Source organism: Podarcis melisellensis (genome assembly GCF_964234715.1).
Source record: "Podarcis melisellensis genome assembly, chromosome: 14".
Lineage (NCBI taxonomy): Eukaryota > Metazoa > Chordata > Lepidosauria > Squamata > Lacertidae > Podarcis > Podarcis melisellensis.
Window position 1 is genome coordinate 15794212 of NC_138546.1, and position 26853 is coordinate 15821064.

Sequence of the window (26853 nt, forward strand, 5' to 3'; positions counted from 1 at the left end):
CTACGAAAGCATATATATATATATATATATATATATATATATATATATATGCATGCTGAGCATGGCCCACAATGCAGTGAACAGGGAAATGCATGATTACGCAAAATCCCAGCATGCTCACTTGAGCTCCCATGTGTATAATCAGTCTGGATTAGGGCAAGGGTATCTAAAATTAATAATATCCCATAGCATATCAATGCATAAATGACCTCAAATCATTGTTAAAGAAATAGGGGGGGACCTTCCTATTCTAAAAGAGTGTCACTAGTCAGTTTGATGGAATTTTTGTACTGCAACTGACACTGTAATGTGCAGATAGAATTAAGACTTTGTTGACCAAGTTACAAGAAAAGATAACTTTCCTATTTAGAGCTAATTGTTAATTATTTTGAAAAGGTGGTTTCTCAGTGCATGGACAAGTTTTTCTTACATGTTCTAATAATATTTTAAGGAATAAGGTCCTTTTTATAAAGGTGCCTCCCTCCAGTTTTCAATTTATCTTTTCAAAACAAGAAAATTCACTGAAATAACACAAACAGAATAATTTGCTAAAGCATCCTGCACATTGGCAAATGGAGTTATCCCTCCGTTAATGGAAAAGCTGGTATTTAGCAGAAACTCTGTGACTGTCTGCTTATTGTAAGAAGAGTGTCAATATTTCAGCAAGTCTTAAGCTTTCCCCACACAATGCAATTAGTTTCTGTATGAAAAACACACTTTAAGCAAGAACATTAAAACACACTTCAATAAAATAAAATGAAAAACTTAATATTTTTCCTGTGAAAAAGTAGAAGAGGATTCAATTACTTACATGGATGATGCTAAACTCTCAAAGCATGCAAAATCTGTGAGGCAAAAAAGTGTGGACAGCAGAAATAATCGAACCCAAAGAACTTCAAATGGAGGTAGATTCATCACAATCCAAGAAAATACCAAGATGGTGTAATTTCCAAAAATGATCACCCATTCAAAAGGGCTTCCCCAGAACCTTTAACAATACAAGGAAACAACAATCTTGTCTCTTCACTCACAGAAATCTGCTCTCATGAAAAAGGGCATTTGTAGATGAGCCAATCAAGTGTTCACTCAAGTTTGTGAGCCCTGAGACCGTCAGCTTATTCAGATAAACTTTATTTAACTCTTTAGTTTCTGTGCAAAGAAACTAAGGACTCATAGGAGGAATATAAAACACAGCAAAAAGCTGAAACACTAATAGAAGATTTCCTTAAGAGCTCTATATTCTTCTGCACCATTAATGCTCATCTTCCCAAATGTAATACATTTTTGTAACCAAAGCTAACAGAAGTGTGCAAGCTCAACATGTTTTTATGCTTTAGATTATGAGCTGCTCAAAACAGGACAAAAGTTTCATAGACTACACTCCATCAGATGCATGAAGTTTTGTCCTCTTGTTGTGAGTGAGTAGTTGTTTTAAGTTGGCCCTCTCAGAGCTCTGTACTGGCTTACAGACAAGACAGCCTCCCAATCTAAAACAACTACTCACCATTGAGAACAGGATACACAACAAGGATTTGGTCAGAGCGACCAGAGCCAGATTTCAACTTTGCCTGCATATCTATTTTCAGCAATATTGAAAGCAACACGATGGCCAGATCAATGTGTAATTTCTTCAACCAATCTTTTTTCGAATTGATATAATATACATGAATATACAATTATGAGAACTGTTCCAGAGTATTTTTCATTCTCATGTATATTATATCAATTCGAAAAAAGATTGGTTAGTGAAGAAATTACACATCTTTCTACTTACGAGTGTTTGTTGAACTAATTGGCTGATGAAGAACTGAACAAAACAGTAGTTGCTATCTGGAAACACTGTTCAGCAGAGTTCAGAGTTGGACATCAGAATTGGACATTTGCCGATTACACAAAGCTTTTCAAGCTTGATCTCCGCTGGGTAAAGTCTGGCACCGCGACTTGTTCAAGGACTTTCAGAGACTTCAGTTTGATAGCTTTGATGTTTTGCATTATTCCATGAAGTTTTCCATACTATAATTGTTTCTGGCCATTGTGTTGCTTTCGATACTGCTGAGTCACATTTTGCAACACAGGGGTTTGTTTGTTTGTTTGTTTACTGCATATCTATTTTGGCAGCACTATTACAGGAGCTAATAACATTAATAACATTATCCACAACTGCAGAATTGATCCATCTGCTCATCTTCCAATATTCCAATGTATGTATGCCATCATCTACCAACAATGCCCTTTTCTGCGTTCTGCACTGAACAAAAACAAAAAACATTTCTTACCGGGCAATCCTATAAATACCTACACAAAAGTAAGTCTTATTAAGTAAAATGGGACTTACACCTGTGTAACTGTGTATAGGATTGCACCCTCAAGCCCTAATTATTGCATTGCAAATAGAACAGAAGTGAATTCATGATTTTTTTAATCATTCCTCCTGTGTTAACTGTTTTAGAATTGCTTTTCTTTCAACTGTAGCAACCTACACAACTGACGGAAAGTTTTCCAAGTCTTAGAAAGTAAGATGTTAAATAAGAACTTTCAGTAGAGTGTGCTGCTTTGAACATTGTCACCCAGCTTCAAAATGTGCTATACAACAGCCTAACTGCCATGGAGTAGAGCAGGGATGTCCAACTCCCAAGAAACTGTGATCTACTCCCGGATAAAAAAACTAGCAGTGATCTACCTATGGGGGGGGGAGAGAATCCAAGTTGTTGACCTTTTTTAAGGGGGGCAAGTCAAAGTTGTTGAGGTTTTTTGGGGGGATGCCAAAGTTATTGACCATTTTTTAGGGAAACAGCAATTACTTCTGCCGATTTGGGGGGGGGGGAAGCGTGGCATTAATCGATAAACAAGAAGTAATCCCGCCAGTGGTAACTCCCTCTTACGTTCTTGAACTAGGGTGTGAATACACAAAAGAGCAAGGGGGTGGGACCGGATGTTCCTTTCCCCCGCAGAGGAAAATGAGCCCGCGATTGACTAATATCAACCAGGGGTCGACCTGTCAATCGTGGTTGACCAGTTAGACATCCCTGGAGTAGAGCAATAGCCTCCCATCACTACCTTCTGAAATAGGTCACCGAGGAAGGACCAGGACCACTGGATTCCATCGTTAATGATCCCAACAGCTGCTTCAGAAGAATACCATGGCCAACAATAACAAAAGAAACTGAAAGATCATGAAAAATAACAGGGTCACACTCCATCAGTCCTTCTACAACTTCCATCATAGATTACTCATCAAGACAATCAAGATTGTTTCAGTGTTGAACCCAGGCCTGAAACTAGATAGCAGTGAATTCAAATTATTGATGTCAAGCTACCTGCTGAAGCACTTTTTCTAGGAAAAAGATGTTTGCAATCGCACAGGTAGTTATTGCAATTCCCAAGAGTGCAAGGATGGTTTCTTTAGAACAACTGTAATCTAATTACAATCAAGGGAGCTGTTGGCGCTGTGGTCTAAATCACTGAGCCTCTTGGGCTTGCTGATTGGAAGTGCAGTTATTGCTGCTGTCCCCCTCCTTTGTCAGACAATCTCATGCTTTCCATGGGAGGTCGTCAATGACCTGCTGGTGCTGACTGTGGAAATCACACAATATTGATTCCCCCGGGCACACACACTTATGTAGTTGCTATCTAATAATAAAAGGGTGCATTCCCCAGCACTAGGAAAAGTATACAAGGTGGCTACTCTAGCACACAATACACACACACACACACACACACACACACAACAACACATGCACACAAGCACCTCCCTCACACACATGCACTCATATACTTCATCTATGCACAATCACACATTCCTTGTTCCCCCGTCTCTCTGCCCAAATGTATCTCACACACAGAATATAATTGAGCACCCCACCACTCACACATTCAGAAAAGCCCCTCCAAGGATGACCAAAGTGCCTGCCATTTCAATAAAAAAGTGACTTAAAATAACAAGAACCACCAACCCAGTGAGTACTGTGTTGTCTATCCCTGCATTCAAATAAATGTGAACCATTTGTGTATGCCACTTGGGTAAGATAAGGAGGAGGAAGAAAGGGAACAGCTAGGTGCTTTTAATAAACATGTGGACGTGCTCTTAAAAAAAATGGCTCAACAGCCAGAGAAAATGTACTTATGTCTACTAAGGATGTAGGAGGATATCCTGTTCTTGTATTAGTCTGATCACTAAAACACTACAAACCAGGAGTATCAAGAGTTCAAAAATTGTAGCATTTTGTTTTGTAAAGAAAGCAATCATTGCTGTAACAACTAATTGCTTCAAAGTTTTTATACACTTATTACAGCTTTGAACTATGTAGCAAGAGAAGCAAACATGTGGATTTAATTGCTGAACAACTGTCTCTCGCAGTTTAAAGAAATTCATGCAATTATAAAACTAATTTGTTAAAAGAAGTCGAGTAGGATTTCATACAGACCAGTGTTTCACAATGGTATGTTGGCATGGTACCGTAAACATGGTAAACAGGAAGGTGACATAGAAGCCTTCCCAAAAATGTCTGATCTAATGAGAGTATCTTCAGATGAACAACTACAACTGACCCTTTGAAGTATGTTTTGAAGCACTGCACCAAACGAAGAAAGCTGTAATCAAACATACATTTCAATGTTTTTATACAAGTCAATAAGAAGTATTTCAGTTGATTTCAGTAGCTGCCAGATAAGATCCCAGATTATGGACACCATATCATTAAAATTGTGACTAGATTTGCTTCTGGAAGACTAAACATGACACTAATGGACCAAGTAAACATGGAGGGGTATTTAATGAAGTTGTACTTTTAAATTAACGGACCTAAATTACCTATGTCCATTAATTTCAATGGGGCTGCTCTGAGTAAAATTTATCACTCATGGTTTTTTGTTTTTTTTTTAAAAGCAAGCTTAAACATGAAAGGCATGTTAGATAAATTTATTTCATGTTAAAGAGAATATATTTGCCTGGCATGAAGCAATCCCATTTGGACTGTAATGATGGTGATAAGCAAACACAATGACCTGGTTCACAAAGCATATTGCTTTATTTATTGATTAAAATATTTATATACCGCTCAACATTGGAAATATCAGAGCAGTTTACAATAATTATATGCAAAATCATACAATATAAAAATTAAGGTGCTAAAAATAAAAAATAGCTAACTGTTATGCAAATATGAATTTTTAATTTCCTGCATAAACTGGACAAGTAGAAAAGTTTTTAGCAGGCATTTAAAGGTTGAAACAGAAGAGCCTGATGAATGCCACAGGACTGGGCATTCCACAGGACTGGGCCAATGACACTAAAGTTTTGGTTTCTTTTTGTTGTTAAATGAGCCTGACAAACATAGCGAATGACCAACAATGCTCCTTTAGATGATCTCAGTGATCGAGCTGGAATATACGGGTTAGGGTAATCCCCAGAGTACCCTGGACCTACATTGCACAGGGTTTTGTAAATCAATACGACCTTGAACCTGGCTCAGTAGCAGACATGCAGCCAGTGCAGATGTCATAACAATGGTGTGTCACAGTCACAGTCTGTGGCCAGGGAAGCAGTCTGGTCATTGCCTTCTGCACAAGCTGGAGCTTCCAAACCAGAACCAAGGACAATCCCACATACTGCAGTCATTTGGTCTTAAGACAAACTATGGATTAAAGCATGCTGAGCATGCTGCTCAAAGGCCCTTCACTACTTCTTCCCAACATCTGCTGCGCCATCAACAAAATAAGCCACAGAAATAATCTCTTTAGCATCACATTTCCCACAGATTTACAAATAGTTTGCATTCACACCATCCGATTCTAGCCTCAAGAAACATCAGGGCTAGGGGAAACAACCACTAAAAATCTTAAGAAAGGCTCTATAGGAAATGATGCATCCTCTGTTATCTCAACTATGCCAGTCTGCCTAGAACTTTGGGAGCATGGCTAGCCTCAATTGCAAGTATCAGTTACATGAGAAATGAAAACAGGAACATATGTGGACAATTTTATTGCCTCATTAAACATGACGTAAATGCACAAACAAGTATTTAATACTGCTTGGACCTTATCTTATGGGATCCATTCTCCCTCTCCTCATAATCTCAAGATGAACAAGCCTTTTGGTTGTTGTTTTTCAAACTGACAGAAAACCAAAAACACAGATTAAGGAATGGGTAGCTCAGATAAAAGAAGTGGTTCAGCACCCCTCCATGAGACTGATCATTTCATTTTTTCTTGAGAAAGCTATAAAACAAGGCTGGATAACCTTTTTTTTGGCCCAAGGGCTGCATTTACTGTTGGCCAAACCTCCAAAAGATTGGTGTGGTCACATCCACTCTTTCACACACAAACAGACCACAAACACACACCAATCACACACATGTTTTCTAATGTTATGAGCTGGGAGGGGAAGAAGGCTGAGGCCCTTCTAACCCCTGGATCCAGGGAGTGTTAAAGCCATGTTAACTTCCTGGTAAGGTGGTCACCTGAGTAACTGGCCATTAAGGGGAACAAATTAAGTGGATCAGTATGAGATGGCAAATAGGTAGGGCACCCTCCCTCAACTCATGGATAGTTAGAAGGACAAAGCAAAAGTTGAGAGAGAGCGAAGTGGTATTAGGTAAAAGAAAAGCAGCAAGCTGAGGAGAGAGAGGGAGCAATGCTTGATTTCTGTTTTGAATCTAAGGCTGTGGCTATGGGAGAAGCAAGGCCCTCTTGGGGTGTTGATATTGTGAACTCCTCCTTCATAGGCTCACGTTGTATATATGTGTAAATAAACAATATATATTAAAAAATACCACAGTCTCCACTATGCATCATTCTGAATGAAAAATGAAAGCCTTGGTTATTGCCTGGAGCCTCTGGAATCTCACATTACGCAGAGATTGGGGTGGTGTGCAACAATAATATAAAAGGTTAAAAGCAAAATCCTTATAAATGTCAGCTTGAAGTAAAGCAAATTGGATAGATGATTGCTGCTACTACTACTATTATTATTATTATTATTATTATTATTATTATTATTATTATTTTCTGCCCTTTTCCCTGACAGGGACTCTACAGCTAAAATAGAAACAGCTAAACACATAGGGTGGGGAAGCAATCATTAAAAAACAATAAAACATTAATAGAATATATGATCTATTAAAACACAGAACTAAAGTACACATCATGTTAAAATGTACAATCACAGTTTTAACAAATCAGTTTTCTTTTTTAAATAGCAGCTGCCTGTGCCCCCAAAACTGCAGTCCTAATTAAAAATATAAATATCAAACCCTCCAAGTTGCAATTTGCCCTGGGAAAAAGGGATATTTAGTTTTCACTGGGGGACTGAATTCAACACTCTTCCCAATGCTCTGTTGTTCGAATCCTGATTGGGCCCTCCCCATGGCTGCTTTAAAATCAAAGAACAGATGCCTTAAATGTGAACATTCAGTAAAGTGAAGAGTTGGGCTCCCAGTAAGCAATCCCTTAAATGTGTTTGTGGCAATTTTTCCTCATAAGAATATATTTCACATATATAGCTTTTTTATCAGCTACCAATCTGAGCCTTGAAATGCATGAATGTGAAACAGGAAGTGGGAAGGTGGACACACTTTCCCAGTTCCTCTTTCAGCTGTGTGTGATGTTGGCGTAATAGTGTTGCTGTGTTTAGTTTTCAATGAACTTTTTGTAATCTCTTGCACTATGTGGTTTCCAAGTCTTAGATCAGCACATCAGCAGCTGAACAGACAGCGAAGCACCTGATATGGTATGAGAAAAAGGGGAGAGATTTGAGACTGGGAATGGGAGGGGAAAACAGACTGTGCAATGTGGAGAAGACATGGTGCGTAAGGTACCAGAGAAACAGAGAGATGGAAACACACACAATCTAGTAAAATGAATCCACTTGAAATTTCGTAAGTTTGTAATGGGCTACCTGTCCCAGACAGACAGACACACCCTTCTATCAAGTCACATATCCCATCTATCTCCACTGACTGAACCATAAAAATCAAAGATCTGGCCCTTTCTAGTACTGCCTTGGTGCGAAAACATGGATGTGAGGCACAGATCCCTATGGATTCTCGTAACTGTTTACAAACTATGCCCTAAAATCATGAGTCAAATCATAAGTCATCTCTAAGTGCATAGATATAATTGAGTGACATCCTATGTAAAAATGAACCATGATGAGGATCCAATGCCTTGAATCAGTGTTTTTGTCCCAGACACCATATCTATGATTTTTTTACTTTGCAGTCTGCCAATGTAAGCTTTAATTTAATGGTTGCTGCTATAGGACCCTGTGTAACATCATGCCAATTCAAGAGGATTCATTTTAACATGGGCGTAGCCAGGAGGGGCAGAGGGGGCAGCTGCCCCACCTAAATCAAGTAAATAAATAGAAATCCTTAACTAACTGGCCAATTGCATCACAGATATCTCAGTTCTGCCCCCCAACATAAAGCCTGCCCCCCCTAAAATAAATCTTGGCTACACCTATGCATTTCAACACTATTGAAGCTGCATTTTACCCGAAACCCTTGAAAAAGGAAATTGTATGTGTTCTGTCTCTCTCTTTGTAACTTTTCAGGGGGAGGGATGAAGAAAGAAAAGCAAGAAATTTGAAATGTGCTCATGGAAAGAAAAGGATTGGCAACACTTACAGTAACCCACTCTTTGAAAATTATTCCACCAATATCTTTTCCTAATGACAGGTCATTTTTAGAACATCAATAGCATACAACACTGCTAAGGGTAATTTCACTGAAACTAGAAAATTATCAACATTCATCTAGAGAGAACCACTACACTTAGCATTTTGCCCCCAAAAATATATTTTTTTAAAAAAACTAGTTTTAAAAAGTAGACATTACATTAATTACCAGCAAAATACTTCATTATCAACAAGAAATGTCTGGAAATAAAACAACACCATGGACTCTTTTTGTACTACTTCTTAAAAATAAGAATCAGTAAACAATATTTTTCATCATACTTAGTCACCAGACACATCTCCCATCTTAATTGCATCATTCTGTCACTGAGAAAGGGGGAAATGGCTTTAATAAATCTTACTGAAAAGGACAGGGATTTTGTTCAAAAGTTTACCAAATGGAATTAATCTGCAGAAATCACTTCAAGTAGCTTGTGAAAATGTCAGAAGAGACTCAACTTCAGAGGTCAGCTCTCTAGAGACTACTGAGTCTTGGCCTGTGGGCTTTTCACATGAAAATTGTTCCTTGCAGACACTGACTGATGCCCAGGGAATGTTAGGATTGTGGGAACTGGCAGTACTAGTAACAATGACAGACTGAACGGGAAACCAGTATATACAAAGTCTCTCTTCGCATTTCTTATAGCATAAGAGATGCCATCCCTTAGATAACATGTACATTCTCACCAAGGGTCAAAATTATTTCACACATCACATTATTCCCCCCCCCCCGGCCCTACTCAAGTCTTTTTCAAAACATCAGGCACTGAGCTGTTAGGATAGGGTAGACAGAGTTGTGAAAAGGAATTCTTAAAAAAATCCACTGAAGTTACAGGAGACAACCCTGGATCATGCTGTGTAACCAGTAAATCTGAATCAGTGTAGTATTTAATTGATCCTTAAATTAGAGAGAACCAATGTTCTGTCAGGGCTACATTCAGAAACCCACAAGTCTGTGCACAGCTGTCTAGTGTAATAAACCCATGTAGACTACATACGCCTCTTTAAGCAATAATACTGGGATGAAGAAACTGTGGCCCTCAAAACGCGCTTGGACTTCAACTCCTACCAGCACTAGCTAACATTGCAAATTATCATGCATGATAGGATTACAATCCAACAATATCTGCAAGGCCATGGGTTCTTCATTTTTTCAAAAAATGGTTATTGAGTACTGGTCATTGGCTTTCTTTACTACGAAGAACTAAAAAGGCTTCATGTTCACTTTGGGCAACAATACTTGTTTGGCTTTAAATACTAAATAAAGAAACTCATGTACAATCTCCAAACCAACAAAAAGCTGCCTTCCTGCACACTTCCCAAACGCTAGCATATGTAAAACACTGACCACGTTGAAACCAAACTCAAGAGTACAATTTCATTATTGTGGAATTGGGGAGCTGGAGGTGTCACTCCTTTCAACCTTAAGATGACATGTAACAGGAACACATAAGGGCTGAAAGAAATGAGCCAAAACTTTAAGGAATCGTATGACAGGCTTGCCCAACATGATATATGGAAGTCATTCAGGATCATATATATTTTTCCCATTTAGAGTCTCTGCCAGGATGAAATTGTGTCTTAACCTGTTAACTTGAGTTAAAAAAAATGTTTTCAAAAAGGAAATATGGATTTACAGGACTTTGAAGAAAATCTGTAGGCTATACAAAGTATCTCTAACATTGGATTTAAGTTGCCAGTCCTAAACTTAGGGAAAAGGACCTTCAAGAATCAAAATCCAAGATAGGTACCAAAAGCCTTTTGATGAATGTGTTTAAAGGTGTTACATTTTTGGAGTGTTGATCTTATCTACTTGCTGTGTACAACAAACAGTTCAGAGGACAGATAATTTCCTGCAGTCTCCTAGTCCACATTTGATCCCAAGCTGAGAAGACAGACGAACCCCTTATACGTGTTTTTATGACGGAATCAAAAAAGTTGTTCATGGTTGTACCCATGACCCACTGAACTCTATTAGACATGATGTACGATGTTATTTTTAAACTCCAGATGTACTGGTAAAACAGCAACAGAGTATTTTTTTTGTCTGACTGTACTCACGACTATTTAAAAGTGTGATGAATTCATTTTAAAAAAGAAACAAAACAAACAAAGTGGGGGAGATTTCCCCCTGCAAAAAAATCTCATAACAAATTTCTCAGAAAATCTTATTCCCTCCACCCAATCCAATAAACCTATTACAGCTTTAGCAGGTTAATTCCCTTTTCAACCGCTCCAGTTTTCTCCCCCTCCCCTTCAACAGGCACCTCATCATACCATATGCCCTGAGAATTAAATGTTCTTATTCTCCTATGTTTAAAAAGCAAACCATCAATATCTTCCTTCAGAGTTAATATCAAACCTGACTGTCCATTATCTTACCCCTCAAAAAACATCCTCAAGTATCAAAACTGCAGTGAGAATGCCCATCACCTCCATGAGACAATAGCAGTGGATTCCTGCCAGTTGTTACCATAGTACTGTTAAGGCACAAGGAGAGTTCTTGTCAGAACAGATCCACAACGAAATAGGAAAATGAAGATTAAAGAACTGAGTACTGAATGTACAAATCAACCTTTTTTAAAAAATAAAAAGCAAGAAACTACCAGTTTGACTCGCATATGATCAAATGAAATAAAGCACTGCACATAGTCACACTCGCCAACTTTCTGAAGGTGTCTTCTTTCAGAAAAAGTTTACTCTTAATATGAGCTGCAGAATCAAGTCACAACACGCAGAGGTTGAATAATTTGTTTCAGGCTGCAAATGAAACTACAATAAATACCTGTCCAAATTCTAGGTTGAAAAGTGTGCTGGAAGTCCTGGAAGAAATCCAGTCTGTTCATAATAATTCACCAATAAGATGCTATAAAATCTAAGCACTCATTTTCAAGTTGTGAATCAACTTGGAAGCATTTCTTGTACAAACCCACTGTGCTACCTTCCTTATGCTGAAGAGCCAAAGCCAAGAAAATTAGATACATGCACAGCATGATCCTACACTTGTTTTCTCAGAAGTAAGTCCCACTCTATTCAGCCAGACTTTCTTTTTAATAGAGCTTTTCAAGACTACAGCCTTATTTATGCTGCTCTTAGGTGCTGGTGCATCCAATGCTAAGTATTTATGCAAAAGCATAGCAAGCCTTAAGTTTGAACAGACAAGGGTAGCTAAAGATAACTGATCTGATTCAGAGAAGATGCTTCCATGTGCAGGACAGGAATACAAATGTTGCCTACCAGCACTGCATTACTGCCAATGGAATGTGCATTTGGATCTGCTCTCATGCTCTAATCTCCTTCTCTTTTCCACATAACTTGACATCCTTTTCCACAAAACTTGACATTCTGAAATTCTACATATGCAGAATTAAAATTAATAGACATAACTTAGGTCCATTGATTTCAATGGGTCAACTGTAAGTAGGAATAACACTGGGTACAACTCTAACATTTTCTGATTAAATGAAGCACCAATTTCTCATAAAATTGATACAGTTAGAGCTCAGTGAGGTATCATTATGAGAAAAACTATGCTGGATTAAAGAGTGTTAACTTTTCTTCATGGTTCTGTTTACCCCTCTATAAAAAGGTGCAACTTGTCAAGGGATTGTTAAAGAATTTGCTTCATACCTTACAAAACGTAATTTTCAAGATGGCTCAACCAGCCATTAAAACCATCTCAAAATTATAGCAAATAGAAGAAACAGTGATAAATGGTAAAACCTCACCTAACAATCACAAGTAAACATCTTCCAAAAAAAAAAAAGCATAGCAACATTAAAGAGATTAATAATTAAAAGCATTAAAAAGTCCAGGCAATAAAAAAACCTCCTGCAAGAACCTAATCAAATCCTATAGGAGAGCATTCCTGAAGAAGATATTCAGGAATCCACCTCACTTTTTGACAGCAGAGGGCCTCTGATAACTATTGGTTGCATCCAACACTGCGCTCCCCTCACACAACACAACTTTGCCCTCTCTCCCCTTCTACCCCCTCAAAGTCTAGAAGGAATCCTCTGGAGCAGATTTCAGGAGGGGCTTCCGGGAAGGGAAGAGGAAGTCCCATTGGATACAACTCAATCCTTCTAACTGAGCAAATTTGTGTGAATGGTTCCTTTGCTTTAAAAACTTGGGTCCCAAAAGGTATACAACTTTAGATGTTAAAGGTTGAGACCAGCACTTTAAATTAGACAGATCAGAAGCAAGTAAGGTGGTTTCAACACTGGTCAGCTATGTTCTGACTGATCAGTTCCAGTCAATAATCAGGCTGTTGTATTTCAAACCAACAGACATTTATGAGTAAGCTTTAGAGGAAGACCCACGTAAAATGCATTGCTGAAATCTGAATGTTACGAGTAAATGGGAAACAGTGGTGTTGACAACTGTACTGTTATTCTTGTACACTGCTTCTGCTTCAGATGGTAGGATTTGTGATTGCTCTTTACTTGCTACTTTCTAACCCCATTCCAAAAATTGTCCTCAGTTGCCTCCATGTTAAGTTATTATAGAAATTTAAAAAGACAGTAGAATTGTTAACTGTTAGGAGTGCACAAATTATAGCCAGGTATCTCTTTAAGGTAAACCCAAATGCCTCAGAACACAGCTGCAAGTACATAGGAAACAACTGTACAGGGAACAAGCAGCAGATGACCACATGCAAATGTAAGCTTTGCTAAACAAATGCAAAGAATGAAGACCACACCAAATGGAAACATGTTTCAGTTTTAGAACAGACATGCCCTGATTAATATCTCCTGTCTCTTAGCCAAAAGAAACAGAAAAGGAAGAGATGAAACTAGCAACCACTAAGTTCCATAAATGCCCAATAAAGTAAATGTAAAACTGGTAACTCCAAAACTAGATATTAATATTTTTGGAAGTACTTGGCATTCATCAGATATGCTGAATATATTAGGCAAGCACTGGATGAATACCTGGTATTTCAAGCAGGGAAACATGTATAAATGTTTATGATAGAGTATATGGCATATTTTGCAACATTATTGGACAACATTCAGATATTCATTTTTTTCAGTGGGCGTAAAATCACAGAACACTTAAATAAAAAAGTAACAATTCAGTTTTGTTTAATAGCTACACCAAATATCTGTCATATTTTGTACTCACCGTTCTTCCTTTCATTGAGGGGAGGCAAACATTGGATGGGTTGCAAGGAGAGTTCCTGAAATTCATGAGCAACTGCCTCACTGTGTGGACTAGGTGCTAGGCGTGGTAATAATCCTGAATCATCTTCTGGCTCTACTGTTCCCAAGTGTTCCATTGTGCTCAAACAGCTGGAAATATTGACAACAGAGGATGGTTTAATGCCAACAAGTTGTCAAAATGGATCAAAAGTAATCACATGCAGATATTCAATAACTACACCTAGATCCACAAGTTATTCTTACCTTCAAAGCCTCCTATCATCATGGCCCCTTTACCTCTCTCCTCCTATGGATACCTATCTTTACCCATTCATAGCTCCTTCCAAAGGTCTTCTGTTCCCTCAGATAACTCTGTTCATTCTCCTTTGATGCTCCCTATGCCCAAAACAGTATGCTAGAACATGTTTGTGTTGCACCAGAAGCGAATTAGTCATGCTGGCCACATGACCCAGAACGCTGTCTGTGGACAAACGCCAGCTCCCTCTACCTGAAGCGAGATGAGCGCAGCACCCCATAGTCACCTTTGACTGGACTTAACCATCCATGGGTCCTTTACCTTACCTTTATCTACTTCAAAACCCTTTGCAAAACCCTCTTTTATCTTGAAGCCTTTGGGCCCAGCCCCCTAGTTCCCATAATCTATTGAAACTAAGCTTAAGGTAAAAGAAATAAATGCAAAACTTCCCATTTACCCCTGGATATTTCCCCCCACAGGGAGGCTCTGATGCAAGGAAATTGCAATCAGGTAAAATATTAAGTTCCTCCCTTCCCGTTCCCCACCATTTCTCCACTTTCAATCTTAAAAAAAGTCATGAGGTTCAGTTTGCACATGCAGTTTGGCTCTCAATAAAACAAAATATGTATTCACATAGCAAGTTAAGAACAGCCCAACTGAGTACCGTTTTTCACAGACACCACAATCTGAATCTGAAGAAGTGTGCATGCACACGAAAGCTTATACCAAGAACAAACTTAGTTAGTCTCTAAGGTGCTACTGGACATATATATATATGACTGCATCAGACCAACATGGCTACCTACCTGAATCTAGAACCCTAACCTGAGTAATTTTTTTAAAGTGCCAAAGGAAGCCGATGGTAACTTTAAATACCTTTCTCCAAGGCAAGCCCATAAGAACTAATGTTAATTATGTATACAGATGATTGCGAATGACTGAACAGAAAAGGGACACTTGGCTACTGCTGGTGGATGCCTTGATGAAAATGTCAGTGCAAAATACTACTGCTATGAAAGAGTAAACTCCACACTAGGGATCCATAGCAAAGGGATTGAAAATAAAACCACCAATATTATAATGCCGTTATACAAATCTGTGGTTATTAAAGCATGAGCAAATATATACATTTCTTGTCTTTTTAATAGACACACACAAAGGCAAAAATAATAATCAAATAGTGGGGTTTGTTTTACAAACTGTCTCAATACAACCCTTGATTTCCATACAACTCTTAACAGATGTCCAGCTAAAGTAAGGAGCTACTAATATTAACAGCATATTAAAAAAAAAAAAGCTTTCTAATTCCCAAGTGGAATATTCTGGCTACATATTCTCTTTCATAACCTCCCATCAAGTTAAGAGTGAGCCCTTTAAAGTTCTTACATAATTTCTCAAAACTCCCATTAATAGGAGCTAAAGTAAAATGTTGCTTATGATAAGATTCTGTGGGTGTATCATTTGCAAAGCTTTTATCTTTGTATGTCTATGACTCATCTCTCCTCTTGAAGCCTTTTTTATTATCCAGCCTTGCTTGCCTTCTATTCCACAGTCAAATGTTCTTTCTGTCCTAGCCAAGGTCATTAATGAGTGCCAGTAAAATTCATATATACTACTGTGGCCTTGATTTGACAAGAAATACCACTATATAAGCAGCGAAAAATTTGTGTAGTGGCCATTCTTTAACTCGGGAAGATTCATTAGGATGTGTCAACACTGTTTGCCACTAAGTGGGCTGAGAATGGTTACAAGGGGTGGGCACTGAGTCACCCCCATTACCTAGTGAGATTTGGATTTATTGTTGCTAACCACCACCATTTGCAAGGGTATGGAAATTATGCAAGTAGTCCACTCCAGGAGACCTCTCTCTTAATGTCATGTTCTTTCAATTTCACATCAGGACAACTGTAACTGATGCCCTGGAGTAAAAAGTGCATTGCGTTTCCCCTTTATTTCTCACAGACCATTTGATTTCTAACAGCATTCCCTATGTTAGCTCTTAGTCCAAGCCTGAATAATTCCCCATTTTAATTTTACAATCTATACTCTCCGTCGCCTGGCCCTTTCCCCACAAGTTTGGCACTTTTTTACAGCTTCAGGTAGCTCTTTGCCATGTAATATTCAGTTTTGTCTCCCTAAGTTCTTAGCAATTCCAATCTATTTCAGATGGGAATGTGGGACTTTAAACTCAAATCTAACTGTTGCTGAGATCTTAGTTTCATTGTCCATGTTTTAATGCATTTCTTTCAGTTCAAGCATCAGGTCTGATAAGCTGATTTATTAGCAGATAAAACCAGGAGCTAGAAAATTATGTGTTCATCTTGCTGGCTATCAAGCCACTCCACTATCACCTCCCATACTCCCACAGCCAGGCTATTAAATGGAGATGCTTACTTGGAGCATGTAACTTCCCTCTTGAAACAACTGCACTAGCTACCAATTTGTTTTCAGACCCAGTTCAAAGTGCAGGTGATTACCTTTAAAAGCCTTTACAGATTGGAAGGCTTTTCATTTGAAGCGCTGCCTTCTCAACAGTAAACTTTAAAAAAAAATGTGTGGTATACATGCTTTCAACCATCTCCTCACCCATGGTGAGTCTCAAGTCCCACAATTTATCCCCAGAAGTAACATTTGATGTTTGATTCATAGGATACCAGAGTGGTACAGGGGCCACTTCCTGGTGGGTCAGATGCAGAGATCTTCCAGTTAATGTTTTTTATTATAGAAGAAACACATTTTCTTCTGTCTCAGTGCCACTACTATCTGTGCTTTAATGTTCTCTGCTTAAGCACATGTTTAACTATTCCACTGAAATAAATCGGAAAGTAAAGTGTATAGCACTTGCTAGGTCATGCTTTATATTACAATTATTATTATTATTATTATTATTATTATTATTATTATTGCTATAATAATTCAACTAAACAAAGCCACATACACATTAGGAGTCAAGAGCATCATTTAGCTGTGAAAGAGATTAGGTTCTGGTGGCAGATATGAAATTCCTAGTGGTTAAAACCTCTAGGACTAACCACATGTTTGGGATCCCAACCACTAGTTTTGCCAGATGGGGAGAGAGCAGAAATGTAGAGCAGCCTTCCTTCAACTTCCTGCCCTCTATTTGTTTTGGACTACAATTCACATCATTCCTGACCATTGGCCATGCTAGGTGGCACTGTTGGGAGTTCAAAGGATCTAGAAGGCTGGGAAAGCTTAGTGTAAAAGTGTGTAAAGCACAGCTAATTCTATAATATACAATTTCAAATAAAGAAAATTCATAGGGAGCCTAGACTACCAGGTTAAAGAACTGAGGGGTAGGGTTGCTAAAGCACATTAATTCATGTTTCCTTAATTTATATGCTATTTTTTGGCAGCGGGAAAGCAGATTTTGGAGATTTCCATGCCTATGTTCCAGAAAATGTGCTTCTTTGTACATTATAAACAGTCAAGTGCATCTCTAAGGTTAACTATATTTACATGTATAGAAAAAGAGAAGTGGCTTTGGGTTTAATCAAATTTACAATCATATGTAGCTGCTAACTGCTTAATAATTAGCTTTTAGAAAGCATAGCTTGTCATAACCCTGCTCCCATTTTATGACATTACACATTCCCCAAACTCCCACATGTTCATTGAAATAGATACATCATTAGGAGAATCTTTTCAGAGCAGAATTCCTATTAAAATTCTTACACAAATGTAAATTGCTTAGTGACTTCAGCACCATTTCCATCAATAAGATAAAATTTAACTGCATATGCTCATATGGAACTAAATTCCACTAAAATCAATGAGACATGTTAATAAATGTACATGAAATTAGAAGTGTACCAACAGCTTTGCTGTACCTTTGCCTCCATTTGAAATTAAACTGCAGGGAAACAATAAATTAGGACAGTTTAAAATGCCAAAAATTAATCACTTGCTAAGATACATTTTGGAAATCCAAATTTCTTCTGACTGAAATGTCAAATTATCTGCATATAAATGAAGTTAGGCTTTATTTGCCTTTTCTATTATATTTCTTATTTTATTCATAAAGGGTTACTTATGAATTCTAATATAAACTAGGAAACAGAGTCATAGTACCTAGCAACAGTTGCTCCAGTTACTCTCAAGTCTTATTGCTATGGTTATATGCAATATAAAAAGAGCATTGATTGGAAGAAAACAAATCTTATGAACTAAGGCAAAATTAGGCAAAATAATTCTTGCTCTCTTTGACAACCGTTACAAAGGGCATGTGAAAAATAGGAAGGCCAAGGAAGTGATCAATGGCTTTACCATAAATTCCAAAACATATCCTTCAACATGGAATGTAAGAATGTAAAAATATAAGAATAGGCTGCTGGATCAGACCAATGGCCCATCTAGCCCAGCATCCCATTCTCACAGCATCCCATCAACCCGATGCCTGTGGGAAACATGAGCACAAGAGCACTTTCTCCTCCTGTGGTTTCCAGAAACTGGTATTTGGAAGCATTGCTGCCTCCAACTGAGGATATTCCAAGGAAAACAAGCATTCAAAATTATATGCGGCAAGTTTTGAACTGTCATAGATAGCACTAGAAAGCACAAGAAAATATAGCACTATGTTTTTATCCAGGTTCTCATATTTATTTATTGCATTTATATCTCACCCTTCCTCCCAAAGGAGCCCAGGGTGGCAAACACACCCATAATTTAAAAATGAAAATATACTAAAACAATTAAAATTATCCTAAAAACAATTATAGTTAAAGCATTTAAAAAGCAGCTACAGTTAAAAGCATTCTAAAAGCAGTTACAGTTAACAACATTATTTCATGAAGTGATCTCATAGTTCCCAGGAACAGTTTTCTTCAGTCACCAAAATGCCCGGGTAATACACAGGCGTGTTTCCAAATGCCTCTTGAAAGTTTATAATGATGGGGACAGACACATCTCACTAGGGAGGGCATTTTACAAACAGGGAAACACCAGCTTTGACTGAAGCCAGCACCAAAGTTTTAAAAGTGCCAACCTTACACAGAACTGATTTAATATTTTAAATGCCTAGACACCAGAAGCAGATCTTTAGGCATTTAAGTCCTAGATACCTGAGGTTTTTCTGCCCTAATTCACTATCAGAAGAAAAGTCTAATAATACATATGAATTATGTGGCAAAGAAGGTGAAAAACAACAATACAAATAATATCTGCTGCCAGGCCTATCACTTTTAACAGCACAACGTGTTCATTCACCCATTACTTGACACTCCAAATCTACACACTAATGACCACCAATATTCCACTACACATAATCTTCTGGTGCCCAAGCATCTGCCAAAAAGATACAGGAAGTTTCCAACTGTCAAATTCCAATACTGAAATCTTAACAAACTAGTGAAACTGATGGGTACAGTTCACAAAAGTTTGCTTGCATAGTTTTTGCTTAGGGAAAAGTCACATACAAAAAGTTACCAGGCTGTTTCATTGTAGTTAGCCTTTAGAGCAGCCTTCCCAAACCTGGTACCCTCCATATGTTTTTGATTACAACTCCCATCAGTACTAGCCAACATAGTCAAGGGTCAGGGGTGATGGGAATCACCTGGAAAGCACCAGGCTGGGGATGTTTTGCACTCAGTACTTCCAAAGACCTTTACATATCTTAGGCAAAATGTACAGCAAGAAAGAGAAAGTGGACAACAATGGTCCAGTTCAGACATCATGACATCTACGCTTTGCTATTCCATGTACAAGCATTAGTGGACACTGGATTCGAAATGAATTGAAACACTAACTCCATATTCCATTCATATCCAAGATCATGAATATCCAATTTACAACACTGCAATAAACACTTATAAACTACTATTATGGATTTAGCTTTCTGCAAAATCCAACTATTTTCTCCAACACTATAGGAGATACTGAGGCCTTCAACGCTGACAGTTCATAAAGAGACACCAAAATATATTTTAGGTGGCGATACTGCCATTCATCACTGATTTCTAAAAGCAATACAGGCAATGACTGATTAATGCACGTCTGAAAGAAACATGTACAACACTGGACCTGGAATTGACAGAAAGGGTCACAAAACACATCACTAAAAGGGCATAATGAGGCATAACAGGGTAGGGTGTGTTCATATGTGTCCTGCCAATTCATGTGGGGGCTGGGAATGGAATCCCCACATGAAATGGTCATAAACTCTTATGCAGTATTTCCTCTCCTTTACAGTATTTTCATGTATTTTCTTAATGCTGATAGATGTTTACTGAGCTTTTAATAAATTTCTTTATGATTTCATTGTTATGCTTAGCTATCAAGCTATTTCCATTTATGACAAATTTGCAGGTGCTGCTCTGTTTATTCACATCCAGCAGGCCCTTGATTCAAACAAAGCAAGGAAAACATTAGAATTAAACTACAGAGGAAGGAAATTCATGTTTGTTTCCTATGTGTACAACAGGACACTTTTCCAGCTGCTTTTTGAGAACATCTCTCCTGTACATGAACCTCTGTGAATTACATTTATTCTAATAGTGTAAATACAGTAGCACAATTTTCTGTGTTTGGAGACAAAGCAAAACAGGCATTTATCTGGAAAAGAAATCAGTTTCCAGCAGTAGCAACAACAACAACAACAATCAATGCAGGATAATATACCGTATTTTTCTGTGTATAACACACACATCCTGTATAAGATGACCCCTATTTTGGGGGGCTCAAATTTAAGAAAATGGAGGGAGATGGCCCAGAGTTCTTGAGCTTTTTTGGGGGGATTGCCCAGGGATGTTAAGCTTTTTTGGGGGGGATGCCAAAAAACACTAACCAGAATGAAAACGCATACCATCGCTCACATCTCAGAATCCAACAGGTGTGCCCGCTCACCAATCACACACCCATTTGCTGCAGCAGCAGCCAATCCAAAACAGCCCTTTCCACAGCAACCAATCACCAATCAGACAATTACCGCAGCAGCCAATCCAAAGCAGCCCTTGCAGCAGCAACCAATCACACACCAAATCGCCGCTGACAAGCTCCTGCTCGTGGCTGTAACCAATCACCCATCCCCCCAATGCACTATCAGTGCATAAGACGACCCCCATTTTCAAACATTATTTTAGAGTAAAAAAACCTCATCTTATACACAGAAAAGTATGGTACAGTGGTACCTCGGGTTACATACACTTCAGGTTACATACGCTTCAGGTTACAGACTCTGCTAACCCAGAAATAGTGCTTCTGGTTAAGAACTTTGCTTCAGGATGAGAACAAAAATTGTGTTCTGGCAGCGCGGCGGCAGCAGGAGGCCCCATTAGCTAAAATGGTGCTTCAGGTTAAGAACAGTTTCAGGTTAAGAATGGACCTCTGGAACGAATTAAGTACTTTACCCGAGGTGCCACTGTATATTGAAGCTTGATCAGTTGTTAAGAGATCAACAGGGGGAATTTAAAGTAGTTCTGTAACAAATAACACAATATCCATTTCAGGCAGAATAGTTTGCAACCAAGGTAACACCTAAGAATCTGCTTCCATGGAAGCTAATTGTATCACTTAATTGCAACACTTGCATGCGCTACTCAAAAACAGCAATTCAGTTAATAATTAGACTTCAGTTTAATATGCATATTGAATCTCTTCCTCAAATGCCTTAAAGAAGGATGATGTACAGAGAGAAACATGCTTCTCCATACCTGCTTTAAAAACACAGAAAGAGGACTTTATAAATATTTGCACAGCTATTTTCTTTGGATACTACCTTCAGCTTATAACCTAAGTCTTGAGAACACCTATGAATCTTTAATAGTAATGCTGCTCATACATTTGTTTCACTGAAACTCCCAGAATTCACACTATCACATCAGGTTCACTACATCTTCTATTTTGAGATTAATATTCTATTAAAAGCAAAACCCAAAATCCCTAACTGCATAAGCACATGGCTGAGTATTATGCCTAAATTCATTAAATTTTGAATCCCAGGAACCAAAACCATCCATTATAAAATCCTTCTTAGCTGGTAAGCTCACACTTAACTACATTTCTATATGCCATTGCCAACCTCTTTAAGAAGGGACAAGGAAAGGTTGCATTTGGTTCAATGAAAATGTTTACTTTTCAGTTGATTTAACATAAATTCACATTTTGCACCATCTGGACCCCTAAACAGATATTTAAAAATCAAATTAAAGACTCTACTACTAGCTAGAGATGTGGACGTCAGACAAGTACAGTATATGATAATAAGACCAGAGAGGCCCAAGTTCATATTCCTACTCCAAAAGGAAGATCACTAGGTAACTTGGGTCAGTCCCTCTCTCACAGAGCAACTGAAATGGGGGGGGGGGGAGAGAGAGAGATGGGAGAGTGGAAGAGAATAATGTACACTTTAGCATTTTCAAGGAAGGGTTGACTATAAAATGACATAAAATAAAGCAATGGCAGCATGTGATTATTACAACACCTTTGATGGAGGTGCATACTAGGTTTAACTTCACCTTAGAGATGACACTCTGCTTTTCAGGGATGAATGCATATCCCAGCAAAATGAAACCTCATACCCAGATAAACAAATGGATCTTGTGAAGAGCCCTGACTGCTTAAATACTCACATTCTAACAATGGAAAGATGCCTCATCACTAGGGCTGAGCAATATCGGGTTTTCAACATCGCAATATACTGATATATCATGATGTCTGGAATAAGGATGGAACTATGTAGAGATGAACGCCTTCAGTCTATTGATACAAGACCTAACCTTTTCTGCTTTCTTGCTTGTGACACACTGTATTATGCAAGTATGAAGGACCCTGCTACAGCACTGGAGACCAGATACGGTAACTTTCAAGTTCCTGGAATTTGTTGAACGTATCTTAAAAAAAATAAACTGGGTACAAGTACTTATAAAAGTTGAGTTGTATCCCATATTAGTCCTATCAAGCATAGGTTGTATTGTACAGTTTATTGTTGTTTTGACCATAGGATACACACACACACAATACTGAGTATCATTGAGAACCAAAATTTATTTTTGCATCAAAATATACCAAAATATTAAATACATGATTAACTTACTGATATATTGATTTCAATAGGTTTACCCTGAGTAAGTTAGTTGGGTAAAACCTATTAAGTTCCTTCTTTGTTTTTTTCTACCATCGTGTTATTTATTTTGGTGTGTTAGTTCACTCATTCTCATCTTGTTTAAAAAAAAACTAGGCCAAAAGTGATCTGACACCTTAAAACAAAAGATTACATGTTGAGGTGGAGTTGGTGACTGAGAATGCCTAATACTATAGCATTTGTGAAGCTAATTGAGCATGAACCTATTTATCTCTTTGACAGATGTCCATTGGAAATTTTAGGACAGAAATACAATAAATATTTTGTGGCCCACTGAATAATTTGAAGAAACTTGGTCAGCAATCTGGAGCACCATGTAAATATTGTATTTTTTAAAATGGGAGGCAGTGGAGAAAGAAGAGAAGGCATATTCTTCTAGGCACCTTTCAAATGTGTGAAGTTAAAAGTGGAAATACATATAAAAGTGACAATAAAGAACAAAATAAAGCAGTGTCATCCGGCTGAGAACAGTGGCTTATGGTTCTTTAGATTCCTGTTGGGTCCTAACTTTTTTGAAGAGCTGTGCCACTAATGCAATATTTGTGATTCTCCATAAAGAACTAAGCAGCTCTATTTATTTCAGAACTGCATCTATGGTAACAACAGAGCCTTGACAACAACTGCAGATCTCTCTCAAGCATTTTAAAGGAGGTGGGGAAAGGATAGCTATATATTAACATTTATTTTCAAAATTTGCTTATCTACCTACAGTTTCACAGAAGGGTTTTTAATGTATTACAATGAGTGAACAGAGATGTGTGTGAATTATATTGCATGGCAATCAGACTATCCTTCCATAGCATTTCATGCAAGGCCTGAGCTGCTATAATGTATTTCCTATGCTTCTTTTCTTGTGTGTGGAACAGGGCTTCTGTGCATGGAATCCATTGTTGGGATTCAAAATAGGATGAGAATTGTCCAATGATAACCTCACAGACACTACCCAGCTGCATAGTTGGTGTATTACAACAGTATTACAAGATGGATGGCAAACATATATTCACATCTGCTGTCATAGGCCACTTACTGTGAGCATCTATCTTCAGACAGGAACCAAAGTGTTTTGGAATTTGTGTGGTAATTAATGCAAGTAACTGTTAATATCCAATTCAAAGTATGCATTTATCCAAAATGCAGAGGGCATGTTCATATTTAGATGCTATATATAAGTACACTTCCATACACAGATTTCATCCCCAAGAGTAATATTTTGACTGCATCACAGTTTTCTCATATTAATTTAGTTTCTACTCAAACTAAGACTTTTGGTTGGCATTATCTGCTGCCCAGCCTTTTTTGATTGCAGTAGTTTTTGTTCTGGCTTTGATCAAACTTTCATTGCTCACAGATTAGTTGTGATCTGCCTTGAGTGCCTCAGAGCCCTTTAAAATAAATATGTAATGAGTATCCACTTATTATTATCCTTTCATAGCCCAATGTGTTTTCTCAGAAGTAAATCACCCCAAGCTCAATAGGACTTATTTCCTGTTAACTTACACAGATGCAGATTTACCAGCAAAAAGTCTCCATGAATGCAGACAAATTTCAAGTTTCTAAGAACAGCATATTTGATTACCTCATTGCTACTAAAATAAAATCACCATTAATGTAGGCTCCCCCACAGCATAAATCTTCACTTTGACTTGGGATGCAAATAATCCTTGCAAGCTAAATAAACGGTAAATAGGGAGCTAACAAGAGAATCTTACACATGTTTACTCAGATATACATTGCACAGTACTCAGTGGAACTTACTCGCTGGAAAATGTGTTTAGAACTGCAGCCAAAAACATGCATAGGATCAAGCTCTAAGACATGCCACAGCATGAACTGTGACAAGACTCATATTAGGTCTGGAGTCCACAGCTCAGAAAACTACAAGCAGCACAGAGGACAAAACTGTGGGCATCATGCCTAGATTTGGCACAAGACATCAGTTTCAGAACTTTTTATTTTATTTTTAATGCCAGCACTCAGGTTTGAAACATGTGCAGTAATAACATCTCTGTTAAAGTGGAGGCCATGTTTCCTCTCACCACTGAGAAATTTCAGCCTGGAGCCACACATCTAGGATTAGCATAAAAGATTTCTGAGCAAGATACTGGAACTTCCAGGCAGGCTGGGAGCTTCAACACCTTTTATTTGAAATATTAAGTGCACTGAGTGGAACACTTTATTCAACATGCAGAGAGAAGGTTGACATTTTTAAAGTTACTTTGGAGCTATTGATTTTTTAAATATATCAATACAGTTTAAACATGAACTATATTATTAATTTCGCGGCATATTTCTAATATTAGAACATTACAGAAAATGCAGCGTGACTTGCTAAAGATACCTATAAAAATGTACTTGTTTTATGAAATCACTGCTTAAAGAATTTTTAAAGTTGTGCAGAATGCAGCCTTTGTCTTTCTTACGATTTGTTTGGGTTTCACAATTTAATCAAACCTTACGGGGTAGCATAACTAGAGGCCCCTCTCTCACATTCCTACTGGCACTATGCCCAGAGTTAACCTAATTTTAAAACACTTTGAGAAGTGGCTTGTCAGATGTCCAAACATTAATAACCTGAAAATTAATTCCACATTCATTTTGGCAGGGAAGTGCATAAATACAAACACACTTTAGATCAAGATTCATAGCATCTGAATATTGTTGTTGTGTTGCAATCTGCAATATTCAACTATTTGAAGCACTTTTTAGTAGTTTATGTCTCTCACACTTGGAAAGGAAGGTATTTACTCCAGCACACTCCAGGATAACAAAAGACTCAGCCAGTGCCTTAAGCAGTGATCCCAAGAGCAATTGTCCTGGAGGGAGCAAGCATGACATGAAGGTCAAAGTTTGAAGGCACATTATGCAACCGCCTTGCTGAAACTAAGTGGGTCTGGAAGACTGTTCTGGAAACCCATGTATGGCATTTTGACTTCCATCTTGAAAAAATTGTGGATAAAGGAAGGAAACAGAGAGATTGGGGGAGATAATATAGTGGTGGGTACTTTGTGAACGAAGGCGCAAGGAAACTGTTTTCTCTAGGAGACAGCTGGAGAAGAATGCTATGGTTATGGAGTGAAGTTTGTTTTTCTTTGTCCCTGCTAACAAGGAAAATATTTTAACTTAAGTACTATTGATTTGTAGTATTAATTTGCACTATTAAGTACTATTAATTTTTTAACTGCCCTCCACCACAAGGTTGATGGGCAGGTTATAGCAATGTACAATGCTATTTGTTAAGGTGGAGCATGTCTCTATTAGAAATGTATGGAGGACAGGATGGTAGGGCTTTTGAGTGAAGCCTGAGCAGGTGAGGAAAAGAATAAGTGGGATTAGAGCATTAAGGACTATCCCTGCTTCTGGCTTTTCTTCCAACTCTGGAGAATTCAAGGAGTGGAGCTAACTGAGCCTACAGTTACTGCTCTACAACATCACTTTGGCCACCATTCAAACAGGAACTTTATAAGGGAACCAACCTGGCAATTATGCCCGGTGCCAGGCCTGGGAACCAGGGATTCTGTTACTGGACTGACTACTGAGAAACAGGCTGATTGATTTGTTATCAGAATTGGTGTTGAGGTCCTCAAGCCTATCAGTGTTGGACAATTTCAAGATCCCTTTTGTGACCTCCTGAGTTCATGCTGCCAACTTATGTCTGTCTCCATGTTTAACTGTCACAATGCATGTT

At 38.1% G+C, this 26853-nt stretch overlaps 1 protein-coding gene across 6 annotated transcripts in view; it reads right to left on the reverse strand.

Annotated features, from left to right (window-relative positions):
* MRTFB (myocardin related transcription factor B) overlaps positions 1 to 26853 on the reverse strand; it is a 93692-nt gene that overhangs the window by 49648 nt on the left and 17191 nt on the right. For 5 of the 6 annotated variants that reach the window (XM_081887949.1, XM_081887953.1, XM_081887951.1 and 2 more), the window contains one exon: positions 13802 to 13968. In XM_081887949.1, the coding sequence (XP_081744075.1) occupies positions 13802 to 13968 (167 nt within the window). Of the gene's footprint in view, positions 1 to 13801; positions 13969 to 16551; positions 16576 to 26853 lie in introns of those variants that run through there. The other variant, XM_081887954.1, reaches the window with a different exon arrangement.